Genomic DNA, 15562 nt, shown 5'->3' on the forward strand with positions numbered 1-15562 from the left:
AATAGAAGAATGCTATTAATTTTGTAAGAAATTTATTGATATACATATTCATCTTGTTTTAGCCATCAATTTCGTTTCTACTAGTACTATACATACTGACTCTAGCAGAGTACGTAGCAGTGCTTAGATCCTTGCAACTTGTCGAGAAGAATAGAAAATTAAACCGAGGTCCTCGCGCGCAGCAGGCGCTACCCCGAATCCCAGACACAATTGTCATTTTCGACTCCTTGACCATTTCAGCGAAGGGCGCCGTCAGCCTTGGCCAATGCACGGCGACAAAATAATTACTACTAATCCCTCGGCTGGGACGAGACGAATCCCGGGGCCGGCCGGGCCGGGGGAGCCATGAGGAGATTGATCACGGGCCCCCGCTCTGTATTTTTTTTTCTTTCGCCTGCAGGCTGCAGAGGCTGCAGCCGCCTGGGGAACGGGAGCACGTGAGGAGCAGCAGCCTCGTTCCCGAGACGCCAATTATTATTGCCGCGCCAGCCCGCCCGCCGACGACGCCTCGTCTCGTCTCGTTAGATTCGGCGCCAGCGTGGGTGGGTGCGCACTGCGCAGCGCTCTGAGGCTGAGGGAGGGAGCACCGACCGTCACATGCGCCGGCGAGGAACCAGAGCGATAGAGCGAGCGCCTTGAAGACCTCCTTCTCTCACCGGCGGCCCGCCCACGACAGCGGCCACGCGAACCAGCGTCGGGCAAGGGCGGGGGCTGCGGTAATGCATGCATGCTCTGCTCGGTTCGTCGCTGCATCGTGTAGCTGCGGCCGGCTCAGTTCAGTCCTGTTGCGCCGTAAGGGAGCACGGGCACGGTACACGTACCACATGTATGCATGCTTTCTTTTATAGTATTATTTTTTTGATGGATTCTTTTTATAGTATTATTAGTAATGCTTGGGTTGGCACGTTATTCGTTCGGAAGAATCGGACAATGTTGCAACTTACTTCAGTTTTAAAATGTATTGTTTCCAAATGATGCTCTTTTTCTGCTGTTGTGTGCCCTCTGTTGCACTTCTCAATTTTAGGTCTGTTTGTTAGAGTTTTTAGAGTAGTTTTTTGGCTGAAATTAGTGAGTTCTGTCAAACAGCAGTTTTCAGCTTTTAGCTCTCTGAGAGGAATCTCTGGAAGTTATTCTTTAAAATAAATTAGAAGTTATAGAGCTAAAAAAGCAGTTTCGCCTGATTCACTTCCCACACAAAATCACTTCCTCTATATATTTTATTTTAAAGAATCACTTTCAGTCGTATAATCACTTCCTCCAAAATATCACTTCTGTTAGAAAAATTGGATCAGAAAAAACTCTACCAAATAAGCCCTTACAAACGCTCTTGTTCTCCGATGTTACAAATTATGCTTCTTGATGTTACGACGAGGATGAGACCGTGGAATGAAAAGTTTCCCATGGAACATCAGGACGCTAGCAGAACCATTATAGTATACGCACATCTTGTTTACCTAGCACCAGGGGTGAAGCTAGAGCTAAAACGAGAGGTGCACCATTTCAACACTGTATTGCCCCATCACAGATATGGATACATCGATACTTATAAAGTTGTATGGTATTTTCTAAAAAGATACATCGATAAAACAATTATATGTATATTTATATACATAAGTGGGAAAATAATGTATAAAATGAGATACTGGTAATACTGAGGGTTACCTTGACATGAAAAAGACCATATATTTATGAAATTGAAAGAATTTAGAGACTTGACCTAGTTTAAAAATATAATCCTACAATCGGGACAAATAACAACAAATAATCATTTAGTTGAAACTCTAGCTTGCAAATTTAGTACCTTTGCATTGCTTGAGAGAAACAAGAATAATTATGAGAGAATTAGAAAGAAGCCAGCATCGGTCTAGGTTTCTTGCCTTCTTCAATGGACGTGTACAGGGTTGGATGCGTGAAGAGTGGACGTGGCCGTGCTGCGGCGGTCTTGCTTACAGCCAGCCGTGAGTCGTGCTTGTGCTGCTCGCCCGCTCAACCTTCGGGTCTTGGACTGCACACACTGGGCCCTATGCTGCTTGGCCTGTTAAGGCTGCTCCTGCTACTACTAAAATGGTTACTTATGTTTGGAATGTTGGAGAGTCGGCCTTGAGGGTACATAGCGGTGAATTTAGAGTGATTACAGCTAAACTTTTTTTTGGGCGTGGATGCACTTGCACCCCCACAACTCACGTAGCTCCGCCCAGCCTGGCACGACCTGAGCAGATGAAGCATTCCAAAACGAAGGAACGTTCTAGGCGTCGATTTACAACCGATCCGTTGGACGGTGGGAAACAAAAATGAGAAAATCGATCCCAACTGCTTCCTGTTGGGCCATACTGGGTTCAGTGCGAAAGAGGAAGCCGACGATAGAAGTGACAAATAGTTGAAGCCATCTCTAAACGGTGGCAAAAAATCATTTTTTCCCAACTACAGCTGCAGCGTAGTTTGGCTGAATAGAGTAGGTGCCGCTCTCCCAATTGGCAAGGAATACTATCCATGTTCCGGAACCGACACCACGGCAATGTGCTCACAATATAACATCGGATTAAATGCGGCGATGCCACTTTTTTCATCAAATGTGTGAATGCACACCCTCTCAACACAACGAACATGTGAAAACACGGTTAACATTGATCATTATTTCTCCAGACAACTAAAATGCAATTTCTATCAATTAACTAATTTACAACGTCGAGGAACAAAAGATGCAAAAGCAACCCCGATACACCAAACTATCTCCAAGCAAATAAAGGGTTTAAGATTATACACCTGCTTTATGCCAAAATTTTGTAATCCAACAAGAGTGAGCGGCGGTAACAGGATAAGAGAACTAACGACAGATCGAACCCATGATCCGCTGCTTCAGATGAATCATCAGACCCTGATGCTGCCAGGCAACAAACGCCGGCACAACTTCATCATAACTGGGATGAAAGGTTATTCTTTCAGTGTCTACAAAATGGCAACAAAAAAAAAAGTACAAGCTGGAACTTAGATAATCATCAAGACTGAAGAGACCTCAGCTCCCAATCAATATACTCTTCAAATGAAGTGCACCGAGATGTTACTCATTGCACCCAGGCACTTTGTTCCCCTCTAGAACTCCTGTATTTGTGTGCAATTTGGTTAATTGGGCACTGACTCCAGTTCTATAATATGTTCTGTTCCAGATGTAACCAGGCTTATGCATTACCGAATGCTTAGGCTGCTCACATCATCTGCAATATGCAGGATCCCGTTCAAACCACATGCCTTTCCCTCGTTTGGTTTTAGTTGTGGGTTTGGGGCAATTTCATTTTCTGGTGAATTCTCCAGACTGTTGTCGACAGAATAGGCTGCAATAGCACTCTTGATGCCTTTGAAGTAGGTCGAGTACAGAAAATATTCTGCACATCGTGCCTTCCACCCTGTTGAAAAAGTAAGGTTAATCCTGATAGCGTAAATTAACAAACAGGATCCATTGGCACGCTAAATTAGTAGATGCCATGTCAGGAGCATCCAGCACGGGTATTGTCCCGTAAGTATCAGTTTAACAGTGAAAACACTATGTTAAGTAATCATACTGATGGCCCTATCAAGTACAGTGATAGAACAAGCAAAATGATGAAAGCGTGCCATCAGAAGCAGCATATAAAATTAGTGGTTGCATACTGCAATACTAAGCACCAAATGACATATCCATGTAACGATGGATATCAAAGAAGTTTAGCACAACAAGAAAAACAAGCTCATTACTAGCAAAACAATTGTAGCATGCAATACAACACTAGTACAGCGATTTTGAAACTTACTATTTGCAGCATCCTGATCGCCAAAGACTGTCTCTAGCAATTTATGAATATCAATACAATCTTGAATGTGCCATTCTTTCACGGGACCAAGCACATTAATTCTGCATAAAGTCAGGAGGATGTAAACACCACGTAAACAGCAGGCGAACAAATTAGAGGCGTCTTATTAGGTCTTTACCCTGACGCTGTATTATTTGTTGAATCTTCAATTAATTTAATCGCCTCCATCTTCCTGTCTGGCTCCAAGAGATACATCATTTCAGCAGCTGCTGCTCTGTGCGTCAACGAAGCTAGCAAAGAAATAATCATTAGGAAAGAGTAAGATTCCTATTCAAGAAAAAGTCCCAAAAGGAAAGTTTAAAAATAGTTACCATTGTGTTTTTCAAGGAAACTTCGGTTTACTTCAATAAGAGACTTCCCATGTAATTGCCTGTAAGAACTCGTTTGGTTAAATAAAGTCGTACAGGCGCAGAGTGATAAAGCAATTGCCAACTTAGAACCTTATGTCCGGTCGTTCAGCTTCCAAAACATTCCAAATTAGCTTCTCAGAATCAGTCCCTGGAGCTGGAAGACTGTTTATCTTGTGGAAGAACCTTATCTATAAATTCAAGATCAGGCAGTAAATAAATAATAATGAACCAAATTGATTGGAATTAATTTTTATTATTCAGCTGAAAGTATTTAAAATGCAAATACCCGAAAGTATCTAACTAATACTCTCTCTGTTCATCTATGTGAGGCATATTTTAGAATGAAAAAGTCTTCAAAAGTAGATTTTGACCTTCAATTTCTCTTATGATATGTTGTCAATTGCTACAAAATTAGCATCATATTAAAAGCATTTTGGAATACGAATCTATTGATACAACTTCTGTAAACTAAGCATCCATATAATTTGACTAATTGCCGGTCAAACCTTACAAAGTTTGAATTTTTCAAATAAAAATATGCCTTACATAAATGGATGGAGGGAGTGTAACAAAAGCATCACTTGTTTTCTTTTCTACATGTACCATTGTACCAAGCTTAGTGTATAAAGGTTAATGCTCCTATCCATCCATCAACAGTATCAATAGCTCATGTTGATTCTGTCCTGCCTTCCTCCAACAACTAATAACATTAATAGCACCAATGTAGCCCCTAATCACCATCACCTCAATTAATTAGTAACACTAACAACACTAATGTGGCCTCTAATCACCATCATCTCACCTAATTAAAAATGTGCATTGTACACGATCACTAGTGTATGACTTGTTGCTAGCGTCATTTGTTAGAACTTACACTGTATCATATCAAATATACACCTAAGCACTGTATGAGTGATGCTCAGAAAGCATTGCAATATTCTCCGAAAAATTAGTATCATAGACATGAAAGAACAGCTTAAGCACAAGGTGCGATTTTGGATACTTACCAAACATCGGTGACTGCCTGGATCATTCTCATCCAATTTAATGAGCTGTTTAACAGCCTGAAATAAAAGATGGATTAAGAAAATCAAGACAGCTGCAGAACAAAAAGGAAACAAGATAAGATCATGTGGCAAGTTCTTGATTATTATGAATACTTTCAACTAGATAGCGTGTTTTCATTCTTTTACTAACATATTATTGTTACTATACAAGTTAATGCTCAAAGGTGCATATGGGAGCTGGGATAACATGCCAATGACTTCTTAAAAAACAAAGTATAAAATACAACCATTTCAGGGATGAACACCCCCATTTCACTTTTCCATATTACAACGTAAGTTATTATCGACGAATGGATTACATCTAATGACCAAAGATGGCTGGATCCACCACCACTCTTCTTGACCATGAAACATGGCATTTATACACATTACCAAAACATAAAAACATTTCTTGCTTGATACATATGCACAGCTTAAAAATGATTCGGAATATTTATCTTCAATGGCATTGCGATAACAAGCAGTTCATTGGGCAATTCTCTATGATGTTGATATCTGGAAACTGTAAACTTATAATTATGGATAGCCATGAGGTAATTAGCACCAATAAATTTAAATCAGTACATAAGTTGTTACGAACATGATTGTAAATCTTCTGTCATAAATAAACAGGTCATAGCCTATCAAGATGTAAGCAAAGCAGGAGAGAGAGAGAGAGAGAGAGAGAGAGAGAGAGAGAGTAATGGTTACCATAAGTGGTTATTAGACAAAAATCATATACCTGCAAAGCAAGTAAAACTTTTTGCTTTCTCATGTTGAGCTCAAATGAAAGGATATGGGTCTCTAATGAGCCTGACGAGTTATTCTGCAGAAGCTTCAAGTATTTTGTGGCTTCTGCAAGTGGATCTTCAATCTGTAAAGAAGAAATGCATTAAAGTAAGGTTCCTACTTCCAGCTTGCAAAGATAAATACTCGCTTATCAAAGAAAATCATATATTGTGAGTTACAAATACTGATATAAACGAATGTAAGTGTACAAATGAATACCTGGACTAATTTTTCACCATGTGGATCCAGATCAACTGGTCTTGCATTTTGTTTCTTTCCAGATTTCGAACTGTTGGATGACGCTGTTTCATCCTCCGGTTTCACTTCAGCCTCCTGGAGAAGTATGATGGCAAAATCAGAAGAAGAAGAATGACAATAATTGATCCAAAGCTGAGCTTTCAAGATTACCCTTTTAGCGCGTGCTTCTGCTTTTTTCTGTTTTTGCCTCAATTTCTTCCTCTGAGCAGGTGGCAGTTTTGACATCTCATCATTCTCCTCAGTGGAAGATTTTGTTGGAGAATCATGTAGTTTCATATAGCAACTGCAGTTTGTACAAGCAGCGTCACCAAATATCCTGAATGGAAGCACAAACTAATCAAAAGAAAATACCAGTAGCAAACTGTTACCTGATAGCTCCAGCTGCAGCCTTGTGGAAGTATTCATGAGCATGCAAACGGTCTTGAAATTTCAGCATAGAAACATATGCCCGAAGTGTCATTTTACGTAAGCAATACGAATGGAAGTCAAATTGATCTTCGGTCATATCAGCGTAATGTTTTTCAACTGCCAAGAAATTTTTTAAGGCCCTGCCGAGATCACCTTGACGAAAATAACTCTCGCCAGAAGCAAGTTCATACCTTAAATGATATAGATCATTGAGTTAAAGACAGAAATAAAAAACCAAGACATGCATAGCAGAGATGGGGAAAGAGCAGATACCACATGCATTGCATGTCATGAAGATTATTGTGCTGATCACCGTCTTTTGTAAACAAAACAGCAGTCTTCTCAGCAAGCCCAACCTTCATATGTCATAAATAAGATGTAAATATAAGCAGCTAGCAAATCCAGTACTAAGAAGCTTCATCACATTCTTTTTAAATAAATGCTAGAAAACTGTAGTATTCCCTTCATTCTCCTGAACCCACCTTTTGAACATCAACATGGTCTCCAATACACACCTTTGACCATTCTTTTTTCTAATTATACATTAGCAAAATTATAATAATGATATGGAAGTACTTTTGATGGAAAATATACTAATATCATTTCCATATGACAAACCTAATTATTTCTATGTATATGAATGATCAACTTTTAAAAGATTGACTGCACCGCTCTAATAGAGCAGAGGAGCAAAAAGGTAAACAAAAAAAGCTCCACTCCTAATTCAGTTCTACCTGGTCAGCCTGAAGCATCTGCATAACACACTCGCTGTTTAAATAACGATCAGCAAGATCCATGGACCTAGCTTCATTTGCTAATGCTGCTGCTGCTGCGAAATTGCCAGCATGTTGCAATATCTTTCCCTGAAAAAGAAATTGTGCATTAGTGGAGTTATTAAGCGTGTGCTTTCAACTATGAGATTAGTATGATATAATCAATTTAACCCAACATAAAACAGAACAGGCTAGAAATGATACTGATGCTGGACGGATTTAGACGATGATGAACAGAATATCAGTTTAAGGCCAGACTATTGAAGACGGGAACAATGAAGAGAATACTAGCAAGGATAAATAATTTCAAATACAATGTTGGGTGCTACCAATACATAAATTAACAGAAGACAGTGATAATATATCAATTGAAAACTCAGTAGGAAAGAAAACCAGTAAATTTAAACCGATTATAGTCCTAGTTTCAGATGGTCATAAAAGTTATGGGGTTTGACAAATGCAGATACATCTCCACACACACACACACACACACACACACACACACAGAGAGAGAGAGAGACCTTTACTGAATATAAATCAATGACAGTTGGTGTATGTGCAATAGCCTCATCAATTTTATTTAAAGCAATCTCATACTCGCCCCTTCTGTCATAGTGCTGCATTAGACAAAATGGGGGAAAACATGACTACTCAACTTCACGATATTTATATTAAAATTTTGAGAAGTTTATCACAAAAAGAAAATGAAAAAGGTCAACAGCAAATGCAAACCTGGGAAATCAAGAACATAGTCCACAACAGTGTGGACGGAGGCTCCTTCTGAGGACTGAAAGCGAGACATTGAAAAACAAATAGCAGATTAAATCAAAACAAGTATGATTACATCAGAGTTTATTAAGAGGCAGAAAGTTAAGTAGGGAGCAAACACTATCTAGTTGCAACTTGTTGCATTACAGAAGACAACTGTGTGGCAAATATGGTACCAATGCTGAACACATGGATATTTTGCACAATTCAACATGTATTCAGTGTTCACATTACGGGTGCCTAGCTATGATTCTGTTATTTGAGTGGGAAACTTCAACAAGATGCCTTTAGCACATTTAGGAAGCATAGACTACTAAGAACCACCTTACTATCTCCAAAAGGGATTCTGGTCAAGTACCTCATGCATTGTAAAAGATACTACAGAACGGTTGGGTAGCAACACGATTGAACGAGGATGCAGTCACAGTAATTGTAGGCACAATGGATTACCTTCCAGGAAAGCATCCTGAAGTCCTAATTGAATCTTCTAGCTTAAGAAATAATTGCTCCAGTATGTTTGCCTGTTAATAAGATTCAGAACTCACACATGAAGTGGCCCTCTGACTTACACCATCACCAGTAAAAGAAGCACAAAAAATTATATTGAGTAGTATAATTAGTGTTACCTTGCCAGGGTGTTCGTACAAAGGGCTTAAATCAGAGAACAACGAAGGTACACCCTGAAAAAATGGGATACATTATAATCTATTATAACCGAGTTACACTATGCAGTCTTGTAAACCTAATATCTAAGGCTGTATGGTAGAGATAAAAAACGATCACAAATGAGATACCTTCCATGTAATAACTACTAACTGAACTATCGTTTACAAATGATTAAATTTACCTTCGTTAAGAGAGGTCTGACATAATTGTCTGCTGCCTCCTGGAATTTCTCACCTTCAAGGAAATCAAGAGGGATGCGCTGTTGCAAAGGAATGAAATATAAATTTAGATTCACGGGTTGTCAGGTATATGCCCTACCTACAATCAATACATATGGGGTAGAATTTGTCCTTACATGTAGGATAAAGTCAAGCGTCTATGTCAAGGGTATTATTTTGTATCACTGGAAGGCTCAACAATCGATACAAAAAGAAACAAAAAATTATAACGATACATATGAAGTCACGGTTTAAGTACCTTAACAGCAGATGACCAAGCATATTCTTCTTTAAGTGATTTATATATAGCACTTAAGCGCTCGACATCATCAGCCGAATATTGACCATTATCAGAGTATAGGCCAAGGCACTTTTGCACAGCTATGAAGTACCTGAGTAGAACCAGTGAGAACTAATTAATTCATAGAAAACCAAGACCGTATATTTCCTAGTATGTAAAGGAAAACCATACTTTTAGTTGGTAACGCATTTTCAAGATCAAATTTGGTGATACTTACATCCCAAACCCAAATTTCATATAACTACAAGATCGTGTAGCTGTTCTCTGTCCGATATTCTTTCGTGCTGGTTGAGGTATATTGTAACACCAGTTAAACCACTGGGCAAATCCAGTCCATGCCAACACTTCACCTTCCATCCTCACTCTATCCAAAGAGTGCTAACCCAATTGGTGAGGATGGTTCCCCACGCTATATACAACGAAAAATGCAACTAGACACTTTGGTACATGTGATTGCTACATGCCCATTTAGGGAAGGTAGTGTGCTAATACCATGCAGCATGTTGGAAACATCCAGCCCATACTTACACTTAAGCCTCCATCCTCGATTCAACTTAAAGGGTCAACCAAGTATCGTGGTTTCCTAAGGTTTCTAGGAGGCCAGACTAGTCATGTGAGGCTAACACCACCTCCTAAAAAATTGATAGCCCAAACATGGGTCGTATGTTGGAGTTGAATCGTTCAACTCCAATCTCTTCATATGTGAATCACTCCTTTCTAACATGCCGGAAGACACACTTATCTAGAGAAGAGCAAGTTTACATAGGGAACACACCTCAGTAGTCAGCACTTCACACTTGCTCCTAACAGCACTCTCTTTGTTTCTCAGACATACAAGTACATATTTTGCACTCACCCCGAACCTCACACAGCAGTCATGGGGCTCTCACACGCCCTGCTCCACACATCTTCTTTTATTCACCAATGCACTATATATACACAGCCTTATACATGTGGTGAGGCTAAATCAATTCACCTTTGACACCACAACCACCAGCAAGTCCTGGACTTGCTCGACGACTCCAATTCACTCTAACGAGTAGCACGACTCCACTCACACACATCAACCACCAATTGCACTATCTACCTAATTCCACTAACTCACCTCCCTCTTCTCAAGACACTTAACTCACCACATGATAGTGTGCAGCACGCCATGCACCTAAACTACCTGCTGACCACTTCTTTCCTAGCATACAGGTCCACATCTCATGGGCTAGCACCTCATCATGCAACTCAATCATGCCACTAACTAACAAAATAACTAATCTAAAGTACAAGTCAAGATTAATTACCAACAGTATAAACTACATAGGCTCAACTTTTTAATACAAACTACTCCCTCCAGTCAAAAATACATGACATTTTTTACTTTTCAAGGTCTTCGACGTGCAACTTTGACTATTGTTTTCTATTAGAATATAGTTATGATATCTAATAAAAATATAACATTATGAAAGTATTTTTCAAGACAAATCTACACGTATGATTTTTATGTTTCCAAACTAAATATTTTGGAAGCTATTGACGGACAAAGTTTTAAAAGTTTGACCGAATTTTGGTCAAAATGACAAGTATTTATGACCGGAGGGAGTAATAAATTATTATTTCTGAGGGAACTAATAATTCTTTTTCCCGCACAGACATTGCATAAGGAGGCAGACAATCAACTGCACAGGTTTCCCTTGATCAACTTTAGAATGCAGGTATCATTGGTTGGTTGAAATGGTTAATTGGCCAAGGTTTTTTGTCTATCAATAGCTGCTAAAGCTTTATTAGTTATAAAATGCTAACAAGGTTGAAGAATAGAATGCCAAAAAAAAACCTATCCAATTTAAATGATGGGAACAAACATGACATATGAAGGGTGTATTTGGTTCGTGCCCTGATCAACCTTGGCAAGTTTGGTAATGCATATAGGCATATAGCCCTTTGGTCAGATCATAGTTTTTCTTTCCAATCCTTGGCCCATTTAAGGGCAGACAAAACCTTGGACAAAATTTTGACCAGCCAATGTTCTGGCAAGGTTTGTTGTAGCGCAAAACAAATATAACCCAACTAGAAGCGTAAGTCATGTCAAAATCCATACCCTTTACAGGGTGGACCGAAATTAAGGATGAACATACAAAAGTAAAAAAAAAGGGGGGGGGGGGGGGGGCACAAGTATCTCACTTGTAGTTATCAGGATTCATAAAAAGCAGGGATCTGTATATTCTCTCAGATTCATCAAAGCGACCAAGTTTGAACAAAACAGATGCCATTTGTTCTTTGAATGATAGCTTGTCAACCTGGCAGACAAAATTGACATCGAAAAGCGATTATTCAAACATGTTCCGAGAACCCACACCAACACCCCCACACAAGCAAAATAATATGGAAGGAAAGGGCTCACAATCTTGCTCTCCTTCTTTTGCATCTCCTCAAGGGCTCTGTCCAGCATCCCACATTCCTCAAACAATGATATCTGTTAAAAAAATAACATGACACGACACCATAAGAATAACATAATAATCATGTCCTAGAACATAGCATGCACTTGATTATAATGCGCATCAGAACCATATGTCAGGTAAAAAAAGAAAATTAGCTTATTAAGACTTTATTTGGCTGATTTACGCGACAAGCTTCATACACCAGGACAGAAAGTGGAAGCAAAGCAACTGAACAAAAATACTACACGGTGAACATGAACTGACACTGAAATGCTAATAAGTATAATAAACAAATCCAGATGGCATAAAGTTGAAAAATGAACATAAGAATGATATTGCATCAACAAGTTCAAACAACACAAGGACAAAAGTATTCACCATGGTGTCAATGTGTCATGCGAAACAGTCAATCACGTACGGAACTAGAGATATAGCAGCGGCCAAACAACATAAATAATCCCCGTACAAATAAAAGTGCTAGCCAAATGTAAACCAATACAAACAACATTTTCAGCAATCCTATCCAAGAAATACCAGCGAAGTGTGACAGGCACCTTATACAGCAGCATTTCACTGTGTTCATATCGCTCGTTGTCTGGAGGATAATCATCTTCTAGTGTTCCCTCATATGCTTCCAATACTTCTATTGCCTTGGAAGAACTGCAAGTGGGTAATAGAACCAACCACATTAAGTGATGAATTGTTCCACACTGTAAATGTTTCAGGTTATCGTAAGAGTGATAATAAGCAGATCATGAATATATGGATGAGTTAACTCTCCATCTGATACAATTAGTTTCGATAATAGAAAAAATATCTACAAGCTGTACATTTAATTGATATGAACTACGGTATATATACAATGAGGTAATCATGGGCCTTATGGGTAAACCCTGGACTAAAGGACCTTTAGGCCATATATAGACTTAACAGAAAATAACACTAATCTGCCAATGGACTAAACAAGCACATCATACAAATATGTTTTGCAAGATGACACAGCAATCCAATAGCTGTTGCAACAAAGGAAGCCACGAGCCGTTAAGATTACAGTCTGTCAACAGTTTAAACTCGATAAAACTTCGATGTTGTTTAACATCGACATGTGTATCGCACAATTTGCTATCAGGAAGTCAACAAGATTTAGAATAATAATGTCTGGGACTAGACTTACACAATTCACTAATTCAGCATATAAAATTGCAGTTGGAGTTTAAGATCATATTATCTTTACTTGCATGAGATTGGTCTGAATCAAATTGCTTAGAAAGAGGCATACTTGGAATTTAAATTATGAGCAACCGCAAAACCAATCCAGTTCATGCGGTGATTTGGTTTTAACGACAAAAGTTGCTGTCTAGTCTCAACAAAGCCAGACAAATCCCTCATTTGTGCCTGCAAAAAAGGGGGGCATCAATGTGTTAAGACGTGGAAACTATACTGTCTAGCACATCCGATCAATGCAAAACAACTAATAGTGAAGCATAGATAGGTATTATACATTTTAGAAGGATGATAATGGTGCCAACACTTGTTAGAAAACATGTACATCACTAATTATACTCCACTGGTGCTCACATTTCAAGTAATAATATCCTCAACAAAATCAGGTGCTTGAAATCCAAAAATGAGGAAATGTGACCATTTCAGTGATGAAACAGGGAACAATACACGAAACACAAAGTGAGCCATAGGTAACTCAAATACAGCCAAATGTTAGGTGGCAAAAGTTTATTGAGGCAAAACAAAAGAGAACTGCTCCATATATATATAATACAATGTTAAGTTACACCAACCTGGAGAAGTGACAAGTCACGCAGAATTTCTATGTTATCTGGATCGATCCTCAAAGCATTTCTATAACATTTTATAGCTTCTCTGTATTCTCTGTCTGATCGGTAAAGCAAACCATAGACATGCCAGCACACGTGACTCTTCAGATCATTCTGAAGAATGTTTAACGCATGTTAGTTCTATTATTAGTACTCCTATAATCATCGAAACAAAAAGAAAACTCAAACACAAATTGATTGTGCTAATTGGGAACCTTCAGGCCACGGCGAACAAGCTCATATGCTTCAGATTTCCGGTCCATGCAGTTTAATGTCAAACCTTTCATTGATAGTGTTTCTACATGGAACAAGACAAAACAGTAATGATATAAGAGGAGAATGTAGAAAACGCAAGAATAATACAGAGGCGGCAACATATGTTTCAACATACCACCATGCTCTGGAAACTTTTTTAATATGGAATCTGCAGCCTTAAGCCCCTTCTTATATTGCTTAGTCTCGTAGGATTTCTGTGTACAAATATGAACACAATAGGAACTCAGAGAGTGAAACATTAAAAGAAATCACTACTATGAAACACATAGACACACTGATATTAAAAACAACACACAATGGACTAGCTTAGCAGGCCTCAAATGGAAGTGTGGAGCATATCAAGAATATGACCATTTTGTGTACCATGTATGTGCGGAAATTCTGCGATTTTAACACTTGTAAAAGAAAATTCTGAGGATCATCCTCAAATGTGCAAAGCCCTATAGAAGAATAGAGGCTCCTGTAAATGTTAACAAGTCATGTCTTCTTTTTTATCATCGGCATTGTTACAGCCAGTTCCGAATTCTATAATCAAGAGGTAACTTAGTGACTTCAACACTTAGTTATTAAATTATCATAGAAAGCTAAAACCAGGCCATGATGCTAAGATAATGAGCGCATCTAGCCATTGTACAGTGTGAGTGAACAATGATAGGATTTAAGCCCCCATGTCACATCAAATACCATGTGCCATCCCTGCACTACAACGCTGCAACTAGAGTCAGTTTCTTAATATAGCACTACGTAATAAAATGACCTTGTACTAAATTAGAAATATAACACCACATTAAATCCAATCGGCTCACTTCACTGCGATCAATCAATAAGGTCCAAGGGGAAAGACAACACTAGTGTCCAATCACCGGGGACTCGGTAACATCACCAAACACGGTCCTGCACATTAAGCACAGCTCATGGCTCAAACTGCAACCAGTCCACTAGTAAAAAAACACTGCTTCCGTAGATAACAGCCTGCAGCTGTTCGGGCGGCCCGGCGGCCGGAGCAGCCTCGTAAAACAGAGATACCCCAGCGTCCGGACACTCCCCCGGAGCAGCTCAGATCGCCGGCGTGCCGAATCGAGCGGAACCAGACCACGGAACAGGCGGATTGGAGGGGGAACAGATCGTCTCGATTCGTCGAGGGTGGGGCTTACTACGATGACTTTGAAGAGGTTGGCCTCCTTGGGCGGGAGCGAGGAGCCCATGGCTGCGGCGGGGCCGACGCGGCGAGGCGCGGCGGCGCGAACCCTAAGAGGGGAGGGGGGAGGGTTTTTGGAGGCGCGAGGTGGAGGGTGGGCTGTCTAGCCTCTAGCGGCGCGGTGGTGTGGTGGGAGGCGTGCGTTCGTGCGTACCGCTTCGGCACGGTTGTTTGTTAGAGCTACTAAGTAGCGCTCTACTTGAAATTAGATGAGCAAATAATGTTTTCGGTTTTTAGCTTTCTAAATTCTGTAAGAGTGATTTTTTAAAATAGGTATATGTTAGGAGTAAAACATGTAGTTTTTTATTTATTTTTCTTATAGAATAACTTACTTATACCGTTTATCTTAAAAGAATCATTTTTCTTTATTATAAAAAATACGTAGCGGTGCCTATTCCGCTT

General features: G+C 39.5%; 1 protein-coding gene across 2 annotated transcripts; it reads right to left on the reverse strand.

The window, feature by feature from the left end:
• Positions 1-2605: 2605 nt before the first annotated feature.
• On the reverse strand, positions 2606-15326 carry LOC133915876 (N-terminal acetyltransferase A complex auxiliary subunit NAA15-like). Of its 2 annotated transcripts, XR_009909413.1 has the most exons (28): positions 15117-15326; positions 14078-14156; positions 13902-13984; positions 13651-13800; positions 13134-13249; positions 12409-12514; positions 11815-11886; positions 11595-11710; positions 9381-9513; positions 9085-9162; positions 8864-8917; positions 8688-8758; positions 8202-8256; positions 7991-8086; positions 7431-7559; positions 6970-7052; positions 6657-6887; positions 6439-6571; positions 6250-6363; positions 5984-6115; positions 5203-5259; positions 4286-4383; positions 4157-4215; positions 3964-4075; positions 3786-3886; positions 3188-3401; positions 3013-3099; positions 2606-2918 (listed from the first exon to the last, which is right to left on the reverse strand). XR_009909413.1 is itself a non-coding variant. In XM_062359253.1 (27 exons), exons 1-27 carry the CDS (start codon positions 15165-15167, stop codon positions 3063-3065), a joined length of 2760 nt encoding a protein of 919 aa, XP_062215237.1. In that variant the 5' UTR covers positions 15168-15326; the 3' UTR covers positions 2606-3062. The 2 variants fall into 2 exon arrangements, 1 of the variants encoding a protein (XP_062215237.1); XM_062359253.1 differs by having other exon boundaries at positions 2606-3099.
• Between the last annotated feature and the right edge of the window lie 236 nt (positions 15327-15562).

This window comes from Phragmites australis, chromosome 1, assembly GCF_958298935.1.
Source record: "Phragmites australis chromosome 1, lpPhrAust1.1, whole genome shotgun sequence".
In the NCBI taxonomy this organism is placed as follows: Eukaryota; Viridiplantae; Streptophyta; class Magnoliopsida; order Poales; family Poaceae; genus Phragmites; species Phragmites australis.